The sequence below is a fragment of the Amphibalanus amphitrite genome, unplaced genomic scaffold (genome assembly GCF_019059575.1).
Source record: "Amphibalanus amphitrite isolate SeventyFive unplaced genomic scaffold, NRLGWU_Aamphi_draft 000435F_arrow, whole genome shotgun sequence".
Classification (NCBI taxonomy): domain Eukaryota; kingdom Metazoa; phylum Arthropoda; class Thecostraca; order Balanomorpha; family Balanidae; genus Amphibalanus; species Amphibalanus amphitrite.
In genome coordinates this window covers 251,056-272,792 of record NW_024881929.1, presented here as the reverse complement: position 1 = coordinate 272,792, position 21,737 = coordinate 251,056, and the positions used below count along the sequence as shown (strand labels likewise).

The 21,737-nt window shown below is 46.9% G+C and overlaps 2 protein-coding genes across 9 annotated transcripts; both read right to left on the bottom strand.

The window, feature by feature from the left end:
* Window positions 1–25: 25 nt before the first annotated feature.
* Window positions 26–7,860, bottom strand: LOC122391393 (calcium-independent phospholipase A2-gamma-like). 5 transcript variants are annotated; one of them, XM_043385227.1, is made up of 10 exons: window positions 7,701–7,860; window positions 5,044–5,414; window positions 4,724–4,861; window positions 4,212–4,366; window positions 3,639–3,757; window positions 2,912–3,117; window positions 2,470–2,566; window positions 2,056–2,150; window positions 1,409–1,637; window positions 26–1,127 (listed from the first exon to the last, which is right to left on the bottom strand). In XM_043385227.1, the coding sequence occupies exons 2-10, from the start codon at window positions 5,395–5,397 to the stop codon at window positions 874–876; spliced, it is 1,647 nt and encodes a 548-aa protein (XP_043241162.1). In that variant the 5' UTR covers window positions 5,398–5,414; window positions 7,701–7,860; the 3' UTR covers window positions 26–873. The 5 variants fall into 5 exon arrangements, with proteins under 5 accessions (XP_043241162.1, XP_043241166.1, XP_043241165.1 ...); XM_043385231.1 differs by having other exon boundaries at window positions 7,769–7,790; XM_043385230.1 differs by having other exon boundaries at window positions 7,755–7,776.
* Window positions 7,861–11,297: 3,437 nt separating this feature from the next.
* On the bottom strand, window positions 11,298–18,820 carry LOC122391391. 4 transcript variants are annotated; one of them, XM_043385225.1, is made up of 8 exons: window positions 18,680–18,818; window positions 15,198–17,372; window positions 14,601–14,787; window positions 14,143–14,233; window positions 13,436–13,650; window positions 12,759–13,024; window positions 11,896–12,061; window positions 11,298–11,564 (listed from the first exon to the last, which is right to left on the bottom strand). In XM_043385225.1, exons 2-8 carry the CDS (start codon window positions 15,228–15,230, stop codon window positions 11,341–11,343), a joined length of 1,182 nt encoding a protein of 393 aa, XP_043241160.1. In that variant the 5' UTR covers window positions 15,231–17,372; window positions 18,680–18,818; the 3' UTR covers window positions 11,298–11,340. The 4 variants fall into 4 exon arrangements, with proteins under 4 accessions (XP_043241160.1, XP_043241161.1, XP_043241159.1 ...); XM_043385226.1 differs by lacking the exon at window positions 15,198–17,372 and having other exon boundaries at window positions 18,680–18,815; XM_043385224.1 differs by lacking the exons at window positions 11,298–11,564; window positions 11,896–12,061; window positions 12,759–13,024; window positions 13,436–13,650; window positions 14,143–14,233 and having other exon boundaries at window positions 14,782–17,372; window positions 18,680–18,820.
* Between the last annotated feature and the right edge of the window lie 2,917 nt (window positions 18,821–21,737).

The following is a 21,737-nucleotide window of genomic DNA, read 5'->3' as shown; positions in this document are numbered from 1 at the left end:
ACAAGCACCATCTGAAAGACTAAAATTTTGCGCGAAATGCATATATTTCCGAGTGGTTGCCTCATCACACTGCATTGCACATCAGCACACATCACATTGCACATGACTAGAATGTCAGCCGCAACGTATCACTTTCAACCGCACCAGTTCACAAACGTCAGGGCAGCACAGCTGTGCCGACTTCACAACACAAACAAGCACATCTTCAAAGAAGGAATCGGGGCGAGTTCGCATTCGGATCGTCACCGCACCATTCGCTGGTCTGGGTCACTTACAAGTTCACATACAATAAAACGGTAACAAGCACTCAAATCTCACAATTTTCAGGTACCGCATTCTCGTAGCAATCACTCTGCGCGCGCACAAACAACAATCACATAACGGCGAGGCTGGCCGTTAGTCGCAGTACACTATACACTCGCGGGAGATAAATGCGGAAATCTATCTATAGATTATTTCGTCGAACAACTATAACGCGCTCGGTAAGGACCCCGTCTATGGGACATAGGTCACTCAGGGCAGTGGGTCGTCCAATGCCCGCAAATGTGACCATGCGCGACATCAGCTATCGAATATTACACGCGCTTTGAGCCCAACCGTCGCAGAACCTGAGGTATCTCTACAAATCCGTCTAGTCCTACTGTGCCAGTTCTCACCCCTCCTCCAGTCTCCCAGCCCACAATATTATCTGCGCGATAATATCACCAACACTTTTCGGGTCATTCTTCTAGGCAGCTCGGTTTCCAACACTTTCAGGTCGTTTATCTAGCAGCCCAAACTACCTCGACCACTCCTCCCATTCCCCTCCGTACCCACCCGCTAAGCTCACCCTCCGCCGTCGCTCCGGTTGACCCGGTCTCCGCAGTCCACCGCTCAGAATCCGTGCGTGTCGCGCTTCAGGTGGATCCAGTCGATGAATCGCTGGTGGCGGCGCCTCTGCCGGTTCAGCTCCGTGACGGCGCGGCCCAGCTTGAACGAGTTCTTGCGCAGGTACATGCGGGCGTCTTCTTTGAGCTGGCGCAGTTTGTCCGGGTGGCTGTCGTCGAGAAGCACGTTCTCTGTGAGGTAGGGGTTCAGACGGAAGTAGCTATGAGTGGGCAGCAGCTCCGTGAGAATGGTGTGCACACCTGGAATGGGGAAGGAGGGTCGGTCAATGGTCGGCCCGGGTCTGTCTCGGACTGTTATAGACTGACAGACTAAATCCAGGGGAAATGCTCCGAGAAGTCATCCATCAGCGCAGACTAAACGGAAAGGAATCTAACGTTTGACCAATTGTGAAACAGGCATTTACAGGGCACAAAAGTAAGAAAGGGTAATAAACTCCATCAACGTGTCAGTCATTGAGTAAAAGCGAAAAAAACACACACACAAAGCGAAAGCAAAGAATACGCACACTCAAATCTTTTACCTTCAGTATCTGTGGCACTGTCGACGAATTTCCGGATCTTGGTCATCCACGATGTGGCGTCGGGCGCGGCGGCGGCGGCGGCGGCGGCCGTCGGCCGGGTGCTGAGCATGCTGGGCGCGAACCGGCCGGTGCCGATCGACACCACGCACTGCAGGGGCTCCTGCGGCCACAGCTGGCGCGCCTCGTGGATGGCGATCGCCGCCGGGTTATTCACCAGGATGCCGCCGTCCTGAGCGTAAGGAGAGTGTGAGGTGAGCACATGGCGATAGGACTATGTGGGAGTGCTGAAACGACCATCGCACCTTGGCAATCTTGTAGAATGCAGACACTGACACTACGAGGCAGCCTGCTTGACAAAAGCGCTTGAAGAGAACTCCACGAAACATCGGAGAAGTGAAAGTCGAAGAAAGTACACAAGAAAGAAAACTGGTGTAGGTGGCTAATGTGATATTAGTTGAAAAATGCTGAAGCTGATAAATATGCAGATTGCAGCAACATTTACATTATCAAATGGATGCGACAAAACTAATTCATAAATACGATGAAGAGAAGATAGCATTCAGTGAGCGCCAAGCAACGCTCACCGTTCCACGGCAGAGGCAGCGTGACGAGCCTGTCCACCACCCACCACCCTTGTCGGCTCTCACCTGGTGGAGCATGTCCCCGATGCGACACTCCTGAAAATAGCCAGGGGCCGCCGCCGACGCCTGAACCGCCTCCCACACCTTGTACCGGCTGCTGCCTGCCGGAGCCGCCAAACGCAACCGTAGATCGGGGTCAGCACAGGCTAATCACCACTGCAGGCACTAGGCAGCACCAGTGTCCTACTGTCGTTTCGATACGACTTATTCACACGATGGAAGGGAATAAACATATTATGAGTACTGTTGTCAACCAATCGTTTTCTTTCTGTAAAAGCTGAATGCACATTGAACATTGAACTAACATTGAACAACACTAACTAACATTGAACCTTGTCGAGTGACATTGAACCTGGACCACTGAACCTCTGGATAACTGAAAGCCCCCGAGCACATGTAGGTCCATCATCCAGTGCGTACCCTGGTAGTGCGACTGCACGTGGTGCGGGTGGTTGTAGCTCCGAAATATGAACGCCTGCAGCTGGTCACTGCTGACCAGCGTCGATACGGCTGCCACCTGGTGGAGAGACGAGAAAACAGTCACGTCGACGCTAGTTTCGGGAGCCAGCTGGGCCAACAGTAAACGGATTAGTTTTTTGTTGTTTACGCCATTTACCGAAAAAACAAGCTGTGTCTAGAGGACTTGACTGACCACAGACGGCTGGCCAGCGCAAAGACTGATGTGAAAAAACTGTCACCGCTGGCATGCGTCAATTATATAAGTCAGTACGTTCAGTCGCCTCCGAAAAAAACCTAACGACTTATTTCCACAGTCATCCCATATAGACGTCACCCTGAAAGGTAATCATGGACAATAATCTACGACTCGAACCACACATGTTTCGATCGTCCCGCTCGGTACCTTGGGCGCCGCCTGGTCGCGGCTGAAGGCGATGAGCGGCTGCATGCCCAGGTTCTGCTGCAGGATGACGCGCCACGCCTCCGTGTCGTAGTAGCTGTGTTCCCAGAGCAGCTTGGTGGTGCCCTTGAGCCGGGTCTGGGTGAACACGGCCGTGCCCAGCCGGGTGTACAGCTCCTCCACCTCGTCCAGTGACCGCTTCAGGGGACCTGCAGGCGGCCGGTCCGTTATTATCGGTAGGAGAAAGTGATATGTATTGCATACTGACACCTAAAATGAGTCGTTTATGTGGTGTAACCCAATAGACGGACTAAGCTTTTACAAGAAGTTCCGGCAATTGATCTCGCCATAAGGCATAATATCCCGTTAAAAGGTACGGAAGCACTCAATACCTGGCCCGCCCGCTGTAACCTCCGGCACTTTGTTTGCTCCATCCGTTCGCGAGCCCGTCTCCCTCAACTAACAGTCCTACAGAGATCCTACCCAGTGACCCGGGAGCCGTGAGTGTAACTGGTCCCGCGGTCACCGCACATATTCTGTCCATTACTGAGTCATTGATCCCGATTCTAGACGACAGGTAACAAGCAGCTTCCCGCGCTGCTGTCCTGCTCCGCATCCAGTAGTTCCCCCGCACCATCGCCTCCGACTAGCCCAGCAGGCAAGCGAGCACCACCCAGCTCTCACTTAGTGCCCATCATTTTCCCGTGTGCTGGCCCCGACCCTCGCTCACCTAGCAGGCAGGCGAGCAGCGCGCCGGTGCTCACACCGCAGATGAGGTCGAACATCTGGTACACCGGCTGCCCGCTCAGGCGCTCCAGTTCCCGCAGCAGCTCGATGGCCAGGATACCCCTGCAGGGCGGCGACAGGGCGGTGAAATGACGCGTCAGCGGTGAATGTCGTGCTACAATGGTGGATAGCATGATAAAGTCTGACAGATACATACCGATAGACTTACGGCCCATTATGTGACGAATCAAAGGGAAAGGGAATGCAGAGACTGACAGACCTTAGCTGATAATGCACGACCGCGGTACCATACGATAGAATATGGATCACGTTTAATGTCTATCGTAAATTATATTTCAATTTTAACTTCGATCATCCCGACGCACTATCGTAGTTAGACTGCTGTGCGGACAAGAGCCGAACGAGTACGTACGGCGTGCAAAATATTCCTCTCAGCATAGCTCAATATCGGTCATTATCTCAGCCGTAAATCCACTCATGGCCGGATCAGCCCTGAAACCCAGCCCTGTCACGGCCCGTTCGCACGGCGGCACCGGCTGCGCGCGCGGCCACTAACCGTATGCCGCCACCGTCGATGCTCAGGATGCGGATGCCGCGGCCGGTGACGGGCCGCACGTAACCGAGCAGCGCCAGCGCCTCGCGCAGCTGCATCTGGACCACCTTGTCGGACGTCTCCTCGTACATGGCGAGCAGGCAGGAGACGGCGCCCTCCTGGCGGCGGTACATAGTACATACCGTGTCAGGGATGACACCATGACAGCCCCGCGGGCAACGCACGCTTCGCCAAAACAACACTTCAGACAAACGAAAGAAACTGACCGAAGAATGTTACTGTGCAACAATTTTATAAAGTCTTATAAAAAGCGTAACAAGTTCCTTTATGTCATCCCTGACCGGAAAACCACCGTAAATCCGCTGGCGACAAATTATCCGCTGGCGATCAGCCGAAAACGATCTATTTGATTCCCAGCCACGACACATCACCCAAACTTCCATCATCCCAACGACGGTACAAGCTCCCCAGCCAATACGATCCCTCGCAGGTCGGTCAGACTCGGTATTTCTCACCATGAAGGCCAGGTTGATGGCCTCCGGGTGCTGCTGCAGGTGGCGACAAAGGTCCTCCACGCGCCGCGAGCGTGACATGTCGGTGCGCGCGGAGCGAACCAGACCGACCAGGTCACGGGTGCGAGCGTCAATGCCGCCCTACCAGACAGACGGAGCCATGGGGGATGTCAGAATTCCATGTGAATAATTTATATACTAATTCAGGGGATTTAGTATTTGTCACACATGTGAAATGGGCTGGGATTGGCAGACATGGATTATGACAATCCTGAGAAGATTTAACAGTTCAGGTGGCAGAACACTGATTTGCTTTGACATACCCTTGCTGATGCCAGTTCCAGTTTCCATTTAGGCACCACCTTTGGTTGAGGTTTTTCAGGAATCTTCAGAAGACTCATGTAACTTTGCCATGAACTGACATCTGGGGGCACTCTCTGTTCCTTGGCTGTAGGAAGAGGCTCTTGGGGAGGACTTGACTTGGCCTCCTGCTCAACAGAAGACTTTGAAGACAACTGTGACTGCAGTTCTGGTACTTTTGCTTGATTATCGCTGACAATCTTTTGCACAGGACTAGTTGCCTGGGCTTCACCAATGGTTCTGTGCACCAAGTCCCTGAGAACCTGGGTAAGCCTCACATGAAGAGAAGCATTTCTGAGTTGTGTTCTTGATGCCATCTTAAATCAGCATGAATCTGAAAGAAGAAATGACTGAATTAGCAAGTGGTTACAATCAATTAGCACAAAAATATAACTTATAAAATAAGAACGTGCCTAAGAACGCTACGGCAGCCTTTCGTACAAAACATAAGTTTGTTATGGTGTGTAGGCAATAGGCATGTAACAGACTATAGTGATTCACCAGATGCTGGTGATTGAAAATAGGAACAGCAAAGTAGGATGCATTTTGTTCCTGGAAATTGATAGATGAGACTGTTCAAGAGTTCAGCATTCAGTACTTATGCCAAAAAGGATATCAATATGTCCCACAAAAGGGAATTCCTGAACTATAGGTACCTGAAAAAGGAAGGGAGTTGCTGCCACTTTGACCCATCATCTCCAAGAACTTTGGGACCCATTCTCACATCTCAAGCAGCATTTATTAAAGGAATCAGAATCAAATATCAAGGTCTTAAGGGCTCTAGAAGAATATGTTGAGGTCGAGATCTATTAACCCAATCAAATTCTTCTCAGATGATAGGTATGCTTTGATGTAATATGCTACCATACCATCTGGCTTTGTAGTTTGTACATAATAGTTTTATTAGAGGATCCAGAAATATGCCATTTCATGCAGGTCACAGCATATGTACGTACCTACCTACTCCTCAAAAAAGGTTTGTTTTCAATTGAAAAAAATAACTTGGATTTCATTTTTATATGAGTTCAGTCGGGCGCACTGTGGTATCTCCGATTCATTTATGGAGACGTTTCTATTATTGGAAACGTTTCCAATTTTGACTACTCTTCTGTTCCAAAAATGGAAACGCTCGTTCCATAAATAGAAACGCTAACATCTCCGCACATATTTTCTTGCCACGGGTGGCTGGATTCGATGTATAACAACTGTTTCGCGTAAAACAAGCTCAGATACACCAAAAGCACTTGTCTTCTTGCATGGAAAGCTGTCGTATGCATTAAAATTCACGTCTTTAAAATGCTCCTGAATCGTATCCATTTATGGAGACTTAGTTTCCAAAAATGGAAACGCCGATGTTCCAAAAATAGAAACGCTGAAGTTCAAATGTGTGCAAACTTAGCTTAAATGTGTTTTTAAAATTCACATGCAACTAAAAATTTGATGTTTTGGGACTGGTTTAGCATCTCGGCTCTCGGCAGTTACCTTGGACGTCGGGTTCGATAATAATACCTTACGAGCCGCAACTTGAGCACATTCAAAAGTCAACTAAAACTAAGATTTCCCAGAAACTACTGGACAGATGTGGTCCAAAGTGGGCAATACATAAAGCGTAGATATCATTTCAATATATAAAATTAATATCCATGTTACACATGAGCTAGAATGAATAAATTCATCGTCAGAATGCAATGGTATTTGGTGTGACGACGTTGCAGACCTTATTTCCATCCTGCTTTTTACGTATTTGCACGGAGATTTACGTTGATCCGAGCCTACGATCATATTCAGCACATTTGAAATATCATAAAATGCCCACTTAAGTCTCCAAATAGGGCTTTGCAACAACTTTCATGCGATTTAATCAAAGATTGACGACCACCAGGCCGCTGGTACACCGGAAAACGCAGCGTGATAATGAATGAAAAACTGAAGTTCCCGGTGATGTGGTTGTTCCAATCAATGGGTCAGTCTTTCAGTAGTCTGTTAAAAACGTTATTTTTTTTGTTCAAAACATTCATAAATGTTATTATTTTCGATTAGAAAAACGTGTGAATTTTTTATCACGTCAACATGTTATAAGCATCGCCTCATTCGTCAACTTTCGGTTTTCTGATCGGAAAGTCGGAGAACAGGAACATAAACTAGAATGCTGGCTGTCGATTGGTGGCATCCTGCGCATGCCAAATTGCACCAATCAATGCCCAGTTTGCTTTAAAGGTAGCGATGCACACAGCGTCTCCATTTATGGAACAGATCGTTTCTATTTTTGGAAACGGCGTATCCATTTTTGGAACATTGTTCCAAAAATGGAAACGTTTCCATAAATGGATCGGAAATACCACAGTGTGCCCGACTGAGTTGACATTGACATGACATGACATAACACAGACCAAAGCCATATAGAGAAAACAAATATAATAGTTATACTAGCCACTCCCCCCCCCCCCCACCCTAAATTCCCATTCACTTCACGTTCACCCTGTGGCCTGTCACTGATAAGTTTCAACAGGTAGAACGGCACACAGACACCTTTCTTCCCGTCCCATGCAGGATTCGCAGCACTCGTTTTCCAATTCTCACAAATCAAATTTCCCTACAAACAGGAAAATCACAAACATACCTTCCTCCTTCGCTTTGTTTCCTACCCCTATCGCCTCTCTGCCTTCCTACGTCCCTTGGGAAAGTCACAGTGGGTATTGGTTCCTTGTTATGAATGGGCTTGTTGGGCTTGTTATGAATCTGAGTTTTTCAAGGCCATTGTGCGTCACATTTGCCTAGCAGTAACAACATTATCTTTGGGTATCCTGAGCTTATGTCGTCATCAGCTCGCTCCGATTTGTTGGCGAATGGAAAGACGCCAATTTTATTTCGCTTCGAAAAACATAGAAAATTAGCATCATTAAAGCGTTTATTGTTGTGAAAAACATTTTGTGTCTCTAAAATTACGACAATAATGTGTTAACATAAGACACCAACTCCAATTTCGTCTACAATCTGTTTTAATAAAACCCGGAAGAGATAATTTTAATGACGTCATTATTCCACTTAATATATTTCGTTCATACCCAATTCATGGGTAAGTAATTCATGGGTATTTATATACACTGTGGGTAAGTGGGCCATGGCGTGACCCGTCCACCACACCACGGACCACACATCACACCACTTTTTCGACCAATCAGCGCACGGGTGTGTCCACAACATTGTATCTCATTGGCTTATTTTTAGGGCGCCGTGCGCGGAAGATCTGGGGTCCTGGGGGCTGGCGCGTGTGGGAGAGGCGCGTGGGCCCCGTCTCTCTCTCTCTCTCTCTCTCTCTCTCTCTCTCTCTCTCTCTCTCTCTCTCTCTCTCTCTCTCTCTCTCTCTCTCTCTCTCTCTCTCTCTCTCTCTCTCTCTCTCTCTCTCTCTCTCTCTCTCTCTCTCTCTCTCTCTCTCTCTCTCTCTCTCTCTCTCTCTCTCTCTCTCTCTCTCTCTCTCTCTCTCTCTCTCTCTCTCTCTCTCTCTCTCTCTCTCTCTCTCTCTCTCTCTCTCTCTCTCTCTCTCTCTCTCTCTCTCTCTCTCTCTCTCTCTCTCTCTCTCTCTCTCTCTCTCTCTCTCTCTCTCTCTCTCTCTCTCTCTCTCTCTCTCTCTCTCTCTCTCTCTCTCTCTCTCTCTCTCTCTCTCTCTCTCTCTCTCTCTCTCTCTCTCTCTCTCTCTCTCTCTCTCTCTCTCTCTCTCTCTCTCTCTCTCTCTCTCTCTCTCTCTCTCTCTCTCTCTCTCTCTCTCTCTCTCTCTCTCTCTCTCTCTCTCTCTCTCTCTCTCTCTCTCTCTCTCTCTCTCTCTCTCTCTCTCTCTCTCTCTCTCTCTCTCTCTCTCTCTCTCTCTCTCTCTCTCTCTCTCTCTCTCTCCATTAGGCTGACACCGTGCACACTGCACAACAAACATGGCAACGAGTAACACAGCCAGCAGGGCCAGCCAGTGGCGGCGGAAGCAGGGGGGCAGCTGCACCCTAAAGCTATGGAAAGGGGCGCCTCGAAAATCTGTAGAGGAGGCAGGAAGTTAAGAGGTGCGGCAGCCATAAAGCTGAGCAGTGCGACACCGCAACTGATAAAGGCACTTGTGACACGAAGAGGGTGGCAATGACGTGGGAAAAGTATCTTTTGATATGCTGAAGAGTGGAGGGCATCCTTATCTGAAACAAAGGCAGATGCTGCCGACCCTGTCGAATATAATCTTGCCAGGCGATAAAGGCTAGGAGGGCGCAGCCACTCGAGAAGCGCGCCATGCAAAAGGGGCGCCTGTGTGTGTTCAGTTCAAAAGCTGTGTGTGTGAACAGTTCAAAAGCTATCGGTTGCTTTTCCATGCGTTTTTCTAGCTACCATAGTTCCTGAGATCAGAGATAATGGCATGTTTTCTGAAAAATATAATGACCATTGGCAAATTTTGACCTTTGATGACCTCTAGTGACCCCAATATTGCTCTAAGATGAAAAATGATCGAAATACTTTCAAACGTACGGATTAAGAGCTATCGACTGCTTTTTACCGCGTCTTTCTATCCCTCTTAGTTTTTTAGTTAGAGGTGGGTGGTAACATATGCCCCCCCCCCCCCCCACTAGGGCGAAGTTGGCTGAGACCGCCACTGGAGCGCGGGTTATTCACTAGTCCACACAAAGGTATTGGAACCGTGGAACTCTTTTCGATATGCCTTATTCGGAGAATCTTATGATATGGTGATGAGGTTGTTTCTAAACGAACATTATGAAGGCTACATTTACGCTATGGAATGTACCTAACTATTTCTCGTTACATAAAAACTGTAATTCTGAACGTGTTAACAGGTACAACACATTGTCAAACGTCTCTTCACTGTTTGTGTTTACTACAACCGTGTATATGGTAAGGGGCGCCCAGCGGGAAGGGGCGCTTCAATATCGTTTGCACCCCTATCCTAGAATACCTTCCGCCGCCACTGGGGCCAGCGCCCCGTAGGGCTATCGGCGGACCCTACCACCCGTAGGGGAGGGGGGGGGGGCGTTTCGGCCTCCCCCGAAGATCTCGGAAATTTACCGGCCGATTTTCAAAATTCAAACGGCGTTCGATAGCCCCACCGGGGAACTACCTTGTGACCAAATTTCATTGACCTAGGTCAAACCGATGACGTCACAGGTCAGGTCAAAGGTCGGATTTTCACCGTTCACAGGCATTTCAAGAAATGTGCAGTGAAATCGAGTACCTACCTAAATTGGTAAGTTATTGAAAACCATCGATGTCATGGTACATTGTTCGTCAAACACATACTTCGCTATCTGAAGTCACTGATACCAGGTCACCCAGATAACACACCCACATCATAACCATGTGGTTACCATATGGGCATGCCCATCTATTCCACATGGTGCCCACATGGGCTGCCCATATGGGCACCACACATAATTGGAAGGTGTTTCTGCATGGTAACCATATGGGCTGTCCCATGTGGTAACCATATGGGCTGCCCCATGTGGTAACCATATGGGCTGCCCCATATGGTAACCATATGGGCTGCCCCATGTGGTAACCATACGGGCTGCCCCATGTGGTAACCATATGGGCTGCCCCATGTGGTAACCATATGGGATGCCCCACGTGGCAACCATATGGGCTGCCCCATGTGGTAACCATATGAGCTGCCCCATGTGGTAACCATATGGGCTGCCCCATGTGGTAACCATATGGGCTGCCCCACGTGGTACCCATATGGGCTGCCCCATGTGGTAACCATATGGGCTTTCCTATGTGGTAACCATATGGGCTGCTCCATATGGTAATCATATGGACTGCCCCACCTCATAACCATATCGACAGTTCTGAGCAAGAACATCCTAAGTGTCAAATTTTTCGAAGTTGATATTTTTATACCATTCGACTCAGCTCGACAAGCTGAGTCGAATGGTATAAAAATTTTCAATTTCGAAAAAATTTGACACTTAGGATGTTCTTGCTCGGAACTGTCGATATGGGCTTCCCCTGTGGTAGCCACGTGGCTGCTCCATTCATCCCATATCAGGCTATCCCATTTGATAACCATGTGCTGCCCACAAGAATATCAAACAGGTATCGCGATAGGCAACTTTGTCAGCTGTCCCACGCAAGGACTACATGGTAAACTACTGATTGGCTGTAGGTCCTTTTGTGGACTAAAACTACGTCGCTTCCTTTCACTTCTGGTACATTCATACATCAACAACTACGACAGTTTCCTTTAAACGTATATTCCACGCGAGACACTAGGTGATGCACTACACCGCCCCGCCCTCGTCAGCGACATCGTTCTGTTCGACGCCGTTGGCGCCGCCACCGCCGTTGCTGGTGTCGGCGCCCCCGCTGCCACCGCCGCTACTGTTGGTGGCCTGGCGCGCCGTCCTGTAGCCTTCGCGGTCTCGGCTGTTCACCAGCCACTTGCCGATGGCGTTGGCGATCTCTTTCTCGGTGACCGACAAGGCCGGGTTCTGTTTGACTGCCCCTGTCGAAAAAACAACAAAAAGCTTGTTACGAGCGAGCAAATCCTTCCGTTATGAGCTAGCGAGATGTAGAATAAGAAACTGACGCACTCGCTAGTTTGTCGCCCAGAAAGGCGTCTTGCTGGCGGTAGAGTCGTGCGTTGCTTCTGGTAATTCAGATAAACGCAGTTGAAGCAAAAGGAAGCGAGAACTTTATACTGTGATAAAAGCAAAACTGGTGAGGTAACGTTTTTAATGAGGTAATTAAAGAAAAACAATTGTCTACTTCATTATCCATAAAATGAGCATCACGATAGAAATGTATTAAGAAAACGGGTTAGAAGATGTGCTTACTGTAGACGACAGTGTAGAGCTTCGTTGCTCTAAAGCCCGTCTTTCCGTGACGCTGGGCCCCATTCATATTGAAGCGCTGCCCAAGGCCGCTCCTCATCAGTTGGGCCATGACGCGGCGGACACACTCGCCAACGGTGCTGCCGCCTTTGTCGCCCAGGTACAGCACCTGTGAAATCAGACCTCGTGTGATTAACGTAATGGGCGGGCTAACCGATAACTTAACCCGCGCCCCGTAGGTCTATCAGCGGACCCTACCACCCGTAGAGGGGGGAGGCCTTTCGCCCCCCCCCCCCCAGATCTCGGAAAGTTACCGGCCGACTTTAAAGATTTAAACAGCGTTCGATAGCCCCACCGGGGAACTACCTTGTGACCCAATTTCATTGACCTCGGTCAAACCGATGACGTCACAGGTCACGTCAAGAGTCGCATTTTCACCTTTTACAGGCATTTCAAGAAATGTGTTGTAAAATCGTCACATGTTATTGAAAATCATCGACGGAGACTTGTTCGTCAAACAATATTTTGCTATTTAAGGTCACTACCACCAGTGGCCAGTTTCACCAACAAAAAATAGACGGTTGCAATTATTTTTTGAAAAAAATAACACATGAAAAAAGTAATTGCTGACCAAATTATATAGCACTTAAAAGCTAAGCTGTTACATTTTTCAAGTCAGCGATTAGTATTTTCAGCAGTAAATGGCATTTTAAGACTATCGTTTTGTCAAAAAAAAAAAAATCGCAGCCGTCTATTTTTGTTGGTGAAACTGGCCTCAGGTCAGGTCACTGAGGGTCACAATATGAAACTGCCGTGTGACATATGCTTTATGTTCCGTTTGAAAAAAACTGTCCTTTTTTACTTACCATGGCTTGCACGAACTCTTCGTCCGCACCCAGCCTCTCTTCAAGGCTTCTGAACTCGTCCATCGAGGTCAGAGGCAGGCCGGCAGCTCCGCTCGGCAGTCTTCCCGCCGTGGCTGGGACGCTGCCGCCGCCGTTTAACCGCCGCAGGATGCTGTGCAGCAGGGCGCCATGGACCTGCTGCGTTTCGCGGATCTCATTTTGACGCTCTTTGTAGTCCTCGAGCATCGTTATCAAGTGTTCGAATAGTCCACGAACTGAAGATTGGTCTGAAACGACACGATTACAACAATCCCTTAAAGGTTGACAACCATAAGGTGAAAGCAAAAATCAATGTCGCTATGATGAAAGCAATAATCAATACCGCTTAACAATGAATTGAATTTTGAATTTTGATTTTTGCTTGATCTCGCCTAAAGAAAACAAAGTCCGAAAATGTATTCTAGACCTTCTTTCAATTAAATTCTCCGAAGTTATAAGCATAAGGTCAATTTACACATTTTTATTTAAAGCATACCAAGAAGCGAAACACTTAACCCTTAGCTACCTAGTCAGTGTCCATTACTTAAATAACATTCATGAGTTTGCTTGATGACGACGTGACTGGCGTCATTAACCTTTTTAATTCGCTTGCGAAAAAAAAAATCCTGCCATCCACAGTATGCCGCACAACAAATTACCTTCACCGCTCTGTCCGTTCGTGGAAGGTCGACAGTCGGACCCGTTTGAGGTGCTCGGCGCAGAGCTGGAGCCAGACGGTTTCGGCTGGACGGTCGGGCGTGCTGTCGCACTCTTGGTGCAGCGCATAGCGGGCGGCGGCGTAGGAGCCCGCATCATCACCTCCTCTTCCTCCCCGGACTCCGAGCTGGACGACACAGCTCTGTGCCGGACCCGGCTGCAAAACACATCACAAATGCTCAATTCACATACAAACAAGTGTATAAACCCACACACACAGTACATAATTAAACTGCGTTCAACTGGAGTCACTGAGGCTAGCGAAAGGCATAAAAACATGTAATAAAGCATTAATTTGAGGATAAGCATGTGATGCTCAAATGATATATTAACTTGATGTGTTCATATGAATATTGAAAATTAAATGGAAAGGACCAAGGACAAATAAACTTGCTCGGTTGCTCGCAATGCCCTGGCACTGTAATTCCTCACGGGGCGCAGGTAGTTGGCGAGTGAAACAGCCTGAGGTGTTAGCATTACCCGCAACTTCTCGAGGTGTGATGTATTACCCGTCATGGACGACGCCATCCGTCATAGTTAAGTGGCTCCTCATATTGATTGCATCTTATAATAAGAGCAGTCTTGTTTTCCTATTTCTTAATTGGTTACCTATTAAACTCTCAGTATTTCTAGCACAAGAAACACTTACCGCCGTTTACGTGCAGTTTCCTCGTCCTCGGTCTGCAGGTCCGAAGTTTCGTCGGCTCGGGTCAGTTTTTCTCTGGCTCGCTCATAGGTTGCTAGTGGAAATGACATAAAATGTTAATCGTTGCCCGCACATGCGATTTTCCCACCCTAAAATGCACATGGGGAGGGGTGCCTCTAGACGCGTCATTTCTTTCCTAGTATTGATAGAACTTTGCAACAAAATTATCAGATTCTTTGGAAAATGACAATTCCTACAGAATCCAAATTTAACTTCTCAGGTTGACACAAAGCGCAAACAAATTCATGCTTTAGTATATTACTGCTTAAACAATACTGTTGACTCACTTTACAGGGATATACATAAAGTATTGTTAAGGTTTAAAATGAATCATTGCAAAATTTTCATTCATAAATGAATCATTTGCAAAAGATTAAAGCTAGCCTGATGGGATGCCATACCTGCTTTGCCAAGCACCCTGACGTCATGCTTGTTCCATGAAGGTGAAGCCGGGGCAAGGTTTCTAGCCTGCTCATCAGCTTTCCTTGGAGGCCAAAAGCAAGAAGTCTCCTCTGCGTCCACGAACCATCTTTGGGCGATGATAGCGGTGCTGTTCTCTCCCACGAACTCCACGATGGCATACATGGCCTAGGGAAAAGTGATCAACATCAACACTGCATGCCACACTTGTTCAATAACCATTGAGAACCTTACCATACAAAAAAGTTCAAAATGATTATTTGGGCTCACGTCTCAGTACCATGGCAACGTTTTCTCATGAGGTGCGCAATGTGCACACTCTTGGCTGACTGACAGCATGGACAAATTAAGTAATTAAAAGGCATGTTCATGAATCCTACCTTATAGTTAAAGCCTGCTCGACTATCCCAGATCTAAGTGTATATCTCACAAAACTAATGTGAGAGCAGAAATTTTCTCTGATCAACACGTTTAACGTTTAATTTTTAATTTATCTGCATGTGAAGTGTGAACATACCACACAATAAGAATCTGATAGGAAAAAATTGCTTCTTTGGAACCAGCCAATCTCCACTCACTTGTACTGGATGCCATGGAGTGGAGAACAGCATTGGCAATCTGACTTTCTAGGCGTTATGAAGCAGTGGAACTACGATAGAAACGCCATGAGCATCTTTCATCAACCAAAGCTTGTGAGAGATGGACTTCAGGTCAGTAACATTCATCCTCTTTGATCCTTGTCTGACATGAACAATGCCAAGACTAGATGAAGGCAAAGGGAAGCTGAACTGATCCCCCACTTTTTCAAACTGATCGGTCACAAGCTTGACCTCACCCGATTTGTCCTGGATGATGTTGAGTATCTTGAAAATTCCTCCATCGCATTCAATGTAGCAGTCCCTGTCTTTGATGGAGAGTACCAATTTTCCGTTCAACTTTGTGAACTGTCTGTAGTGCCCATTGCATTCGTCTGGCACTGGCCCACTGAAGTGTTCACCTTGTACACTAGACTCGAGCCCTTTTAGTGAAGAATCAACCTGTTGTGCCTCGAGGACCCGACGCACTATCTGAGGAACTACCTGATGCTGCTTCCTGACCAATTTCTTCAAGTCCTTCAGGAAGTTCTCAAACACAAAAGCAGATATGCCATCTAAACCCCCAAACTTTCTGGCATCATCAGCGATATGAATGAGGGAATGCACATTGTAAACAACATTCTCTTTGCCATACAATGCAGGGAACTCCACCACAAACATGCGTAGCAGTTTCTCAGCATAGTCAATCTCCTCCGCAGTCGGCTTCTCACTCAGGAGAAGGCGCATGGCAACAGACAGAAGAAGAAAGTGGTGGTAATTTTTCTTTGGAAGGACACCACTCAACACAACTGGGCCGGTGTACAGCAAAATCTGTCGGAACTCCACTGCCTTCCACATCCGGAATTCATTCAATGACCTTGGTCGTCGTCCAAAGTCCTGAGGCACACTTCCATACAGACCTTTCAGGCGTTCTGATATTTCTCTAACTGCGTGCCCAGGAAGCCTACAGAGTAAAGGACCCTGCAGCCACAGGGCTACCAGCTTCCTCATAACCCCTAAGCAGACCAAATGCATGTAGTCCAGAGGGAAACAAGAAACCATCCCAACATTCAGCACTGATAGTGGTGAAATGCCAGTGTGGTGATCTTCATCTTGCATCTGCTTGAAAAGATGATCATTCCTAACATTTGCACCCATATCAGGAAAAGTCATTCTGTTCTGGATATGACGACCAGCTTGGTCACATCTCTCACACGAATGGTACCCACTGTGGCCTTTCACACACTTCAAGAATGCTCTAGCTGGTGCATCACAAACCACTGATGTCAGTAAAACCTTGAAGTTTCTGCTGGAAACCTGAATGCCACTAGCTTCAAGTACTTTCATCTCCTCCACAAAATCAGCCAGAAACTCTGTCAAGGAAGCTGGTTTTTCAGTTCCCCCGAACACTGCAGCCATGAACACTTCTTTCTGCCATTCCTTCACAGTGAATAGGATAGGCCACAGACATGTACGTGAGCTTCTAAACAATGGGAGTCCATCAATGTTCAGCTGAAGAGAAAGAGTGCTCATGCTGCTACTTGTATGCTCAAGGTGATTTGCAATGGTTTGCAGAGTTTCCTTTATGCCAAAATAAAAGTAATCACCTCCTGCTTTCTTCTTGACATCTATACATCGCTCAGTCTTTAACAGAGTCCTGGCAGATGTTGGTATACCTGGAACAGGTACCTCGGATAGGATATGCAGAAGGTCAGTAACTGCCATGTGCGAGATGCCATGCTTCATTGCCCACTCTCTTAGCATTTTTGCATGCTGACCATCTTCGGTCTCATCAATGTCACTGATGTGACTAGGGCCAGTTCTGTTGTCAGTGCCTGGATTTAGCGAGCTTTGCTGCTCATGACTCATCAACTGTGCATGCCCATGCTCAGCTGAAGGCATACTGAGCTGTATATCAGATTCCTTGCATGCCTGCTCTTCAGAACATGCATCATAACCTCGCGATTGTTCCCCAAAAGAGGGGCCTGCAGTATACTCTTCAGTTGTTGTTGATGACAAAACTTCATGGTCATTCCTAGTAGCGCCCTGATCAGTAACACCTAATCCATTTTCAGCAGCATGCTCTTCTTCAATTACTGTTAGATGCTCATTAACTCTCTGAAGAATTCGTCTCCTCCTGGCGCTGTAACTCTTTCCGGTATATGTCTTGCCCATTGTCTGTAATATAATGTACATTAAACTAGGATCATTAAAAAATGTCATGGAATCTCACTATTCCCTTTAAAGGGAATGGGGTTTGAGTTGAGATAGCCAAGTTTGCGGCGAGGTTCAGAAACCACTATCCATCTAAGTTGCAACCCCCGCGGCCTCTTGGTGTTGAAGAAATTTGTTCCCTTCATTTGAAAATGGGCCTTGTGCAAGGCCCTATCTTCAACATGGAGCGACCGTTAGTGTGATGTCACCTCGTTTAGTCATTCTGATTTAAATGGGTTTGTTCGTTGAAAAATCGCTTAAAACTGCAACCTAAAAAAAACTGCCGCGGGGGTTGCACCTAGATAGATAGTGGTTTCTGAACCTCACCGCAAACTTGGCTATCTCAACTCAAACCCCATGTTAAATGTGGGATAGTCACTTAAATGAATTTTGGATTTTTTATGCTCAAAATGATCAGCAAATAAAATAAAACCTTTTCACAAGATTATTTTCTATATATTAATATAGGAGGAACTATATTATGTAAAATATTGTTTGACGCGGAACCCTATTATGCATTGACCAATCATATTGCGTAGAACAAACCCATTGGCTGTAAGTAGCATGCTGATTGGCTGACACCAAGCTGAGGCTGAGGTGGCTGCATTTTGGGTATTTCTTCAGCAAGGCACGCATTTGATCAGCAAGGCACTTTTTCGGGACAAGAAATGGAATCTTTGCCTAGGGTGATCGTTGGGCCGTAAAAGCTCCTGATTTGTGCTCCTGAAGCTCCCCCCCCCCATACCCACGGTCAATAAACGAATGAATGAATGAATGAATGTGGTTGCCTCAGCTCAAGCTATGGAACTGCTATTCCAGTTCCAAACCCCGTGTTAAAAGTGAACTATTTCCTTCAGTCATTACAACAACAGAGCCATTACAAAAGAATGGCATACCTAATATTAAGATACCTACTCCCTGAAAATTAAAACTGGTCCATTATCTGCCTTTGTCACTTACCTAAAAAAAGCCACAAGCCATTCATAACAATCTGCAACAATACTCAATTCGAGAAAATGAATTCCACAAGGGATTTGTTCACAATTCACATTAAGTGCATCCTTCACTTCTGAAGCAATAACCTATTATTTATTTTCAACAACTTGACCTCCTCCCAAACTAATGTGACACACCACGATCTATCACACTGAAAGAATCTTGATCACGCTATTCCCAAACACACATCATTGTCATGCCAATGCAGGTAATACAAGTGCAAAACGAGTGCAAATTTTGACATTAGACGATAGAAGACACAGAAGGGCTCTTACCATCCACTTGCAGAGACGATGTTGAACAAAACCTATGCAAAACTTGTATCTAAAGGCTTAAACACTTCTTGTACTTGTACTGCGCGACCCGCGTCCGTAAACCAGGCTCACCCGCACGCGCCACAGCCGAAAAAGAAAATGGCGTCGTCTCGGATGCGTTTATATAGCCTTGGTAGGCTGCGTGAGTTGCGTGCCTTGAACGCGCCCTGCGCGCCCCCTAGTGCTATTTGGTAGAATTTAGTTACTTCAACAACCTACTAAGCAATTTGAATAATATCTCAAATGAAATTTTGTTATTATTGTATTGCTATTATTTATGAGTACCAAAAAATTATATTTTTAGAAAGAAAATAAAAAGGGATACTAGAACAGAACCCAATGTCAGCGAAATACAAAATCAACTAGCACCATAATCCCCGAAATGACTGTTTATATTTCCTTGTTCTTGCGTTTTACATTTCATATTTAAAATAATGAGGTTATCTAGATTACTGATGACATATTAAGTCAAACAAAGGTTGTCAGCATATCCTACTATTAAAACCTACTAGCAAAGTTGCCCGCCAGAACAAAGGACCGCATTGCGCATGAGCAGATAGTTTGCAAATGGCGGGCGGGATTTCCGGTTTGCGCGCGTTACCATGCATTTCCAGCTCCCATGTACTTCTGATGTCCACATGGGCCCACCTGTCCCATCTGAAAACCATATGGTTACCATGTGGTCAGCCCATATATTTCCCATGCCCATGTGAGCCCACCTAGCCCATCCAAAACCCATATGGTTACCAGGCATTTCCAGCCCATGTACTTCTGATGTCCACATGAGCCCGCCTATCCCATCTGAAAACCATATGGTTACCATGTGGGCAGCCCATGTATTTCCCATGCCCAGAGCCCACTTAGCCTTTCTAAAGCCCATATGGTTTCCATATGGGCAGCCCATGTGCTCCCCTTATCACATAAGCCCACATATAGCGCACCTAAAACCCATATGGTTACCACGTGGGCAGCCCATATATTTCCCATGCCCATGTGAGCCCGTCCAGCCCATCTAAAACCCATATGGTTCTCATGTGGGCAGCCCATGTGCTCCCCTTATCACATAAGCCCACATATAGCCCACCTAAAACCCATATGGTTACCATGTGGGCAGCCCATATATTTCCCATGCCCATGTGAGCCCACCTAGCCCATCCAAAACCCATATGGTTACCATGCATTCCAGCCCATGTACTTCCCATGTCCACATAAGCCCACCTATCCCATCTGAAAACCATATGGTTTCATGTGGGCAGCCCATGTATTTCCCCTGCTGAGGTGAGCCCACCTAGCCCATCTAAAGCCCATATGGTTACCATGTATTCCAGCCCATGTGCTTCCCATGCCCATGTGAGCCCGTCCAGCCCATCTAAAACCCATATGGTTCTCATGTGGGCAGTCCATGTGCTCCCCTTATCACATAAGCCCACATATAGCCCACCTAAAACCCATATGGTTACCATGTGGGCAGCCCATATATTTCCCATGCCCATGTGAGCCCGTCCAGCCCACCTAAAACCCATATGGTTTCCATGTGGGCAGCCCATGTGCTCCCCTTATCACATAAGCCCACATATAGCCCACCTAAAACCCATATGGTTACCATGTGGGCAGCCCATATATTTCCCATGCCCATGTGAGCCCACCTGGCCCATCCAAAACCCATATGGTTACCATGCATTCCAGCCCATGTACTTCCCATGTCCACAAAAGCCCACCTATCCCATCTGAAAACCATATGGTTTCCATGTGGGCAGCCCATGTATTTCCCCTGCTGAGGTGAGCCCACCTAGCCCATCTAAAGCCCATATGGTTACCATGCATTCCAGCCCATGTGCTTCCTATGCCCACGTGGGCCCGTCCAGCCCATCTAAAACCCATATGGTTTCCATGTGGGCAGCCCATGTGCTCCCCTTATCACATAAGCCCACATATAGCCCACCTAAAACCCATATGGTTACCATGTGGGCAGCCCATATATTTCCCATGCCCATGTGAGCCCACCTAGCCCATCTAAAACCCATATGGTTACCATGTGGGTGTGTTATGTGGGCAGGTCACAGAGGTCAGGTCACTGAGGGTCACCTGGGGGTCACAATATGAAAGTGTCGTGTGATACATGTTTTATGGTCCATTTTACATGACAAATGCGATTATGTGGGTCAGGCAGCCTTTGGGGCCAGCTTAGGTCACGTTTTGGTAAAGGTCAGGTCAAGGTCAGGTCAAATTAGGTCAAATTTCAAAGTTGATATTTTTGCATAAAATGGGTATCGATTCGATGCAGCTCGTCACGGGGAGCCTATGGTAGTCTTTTTTTTTTGCTCTACGTGGTCTAGAATTGCCAAAAATAAAGTTTGAAAATTTGACGTCATCATTTTTGAACAGTTTTTTTTTTCGCTATAACTTGGCCAAAAAACAAGATATTGATCTGAAATTTGATATGTAGATAGAAGACGGTAGGTACCTACTATCACACATATTCCGGTTTTTTCGAAACTCAAAAAACTTTTTGGATTTTTTGGCAAATATATCCAAAAAGCTGCTTTTTTATTTTTGGGGTCAAAACTCAAAAATTTCAAAAATCTGAGATAGCAGTTTTGTAGCCCTGTCAATTCTACACCTTTATGTTTGGTCATTTTTCTGTAGCTTCAAAGCTGTAGGCCTGACAGCTCTTCTCGCGAAGGTCTTTTTTCGGTCGAAAATGGCAGAACATGACGTCATTCTGACGTCATTTTTGGCCAACCTATCAAAGCCTCTGAAAAATTTTTGGTCACAATGTGTAAAATTGATACCCGGAGGGGTCCTTAAAGTTTGGTGGCGATATCTTTAGCCGTTTAGGAGATATCGACGGAAAAGGACAGGGGGAGCCGTTTCGGACGGGTTAGGACGCGGGTTATGCCTGATTGGTAATACCTTTTGAAGGTCACCAGAGATCAGCACAGTAAAAATGTTCCCGGTTCTCCCGGCTTTCGATGAATTTCAGTTTCAGACGCTCTAACTCGAGAACCAGTTGAGCTAG

What these genes read in the sequence shown, in the direction of transcription:
- LOC122391391 (XM_043385223.1), bottom strand. Translation starts at nt 17,390, where the DNA reads ATGTACATTATATTACAGACAATGGGCAAGACATATACCGGAAAGAGT.
- LOC122391393 (XM_043385227.1), bottom strand. Translation starts at nt 5,397, where the DNA reads ATGGCATCAAGAACACAACTCAGAAATGCTTCTCTTCATGTGAGGCTT. An exon ending in CCATCAACCTGGCCTTCATG is followed by an intron (nt 4,367 to 4,723) that starts GTGAGAAATACC and finishes TACCGCCGCCAG; the next exon opens with GAGGGCGCCGTCTCCTGCCT. An exon ending in CAGTGCCACAGATACTGAAG is followed by an intron (nt 1,128 to 1,408) that starts GTAAAAGATTTG and finishes TCCCCATTCCAG; the next exon opens with GTGTGCACACCATTCTCACG.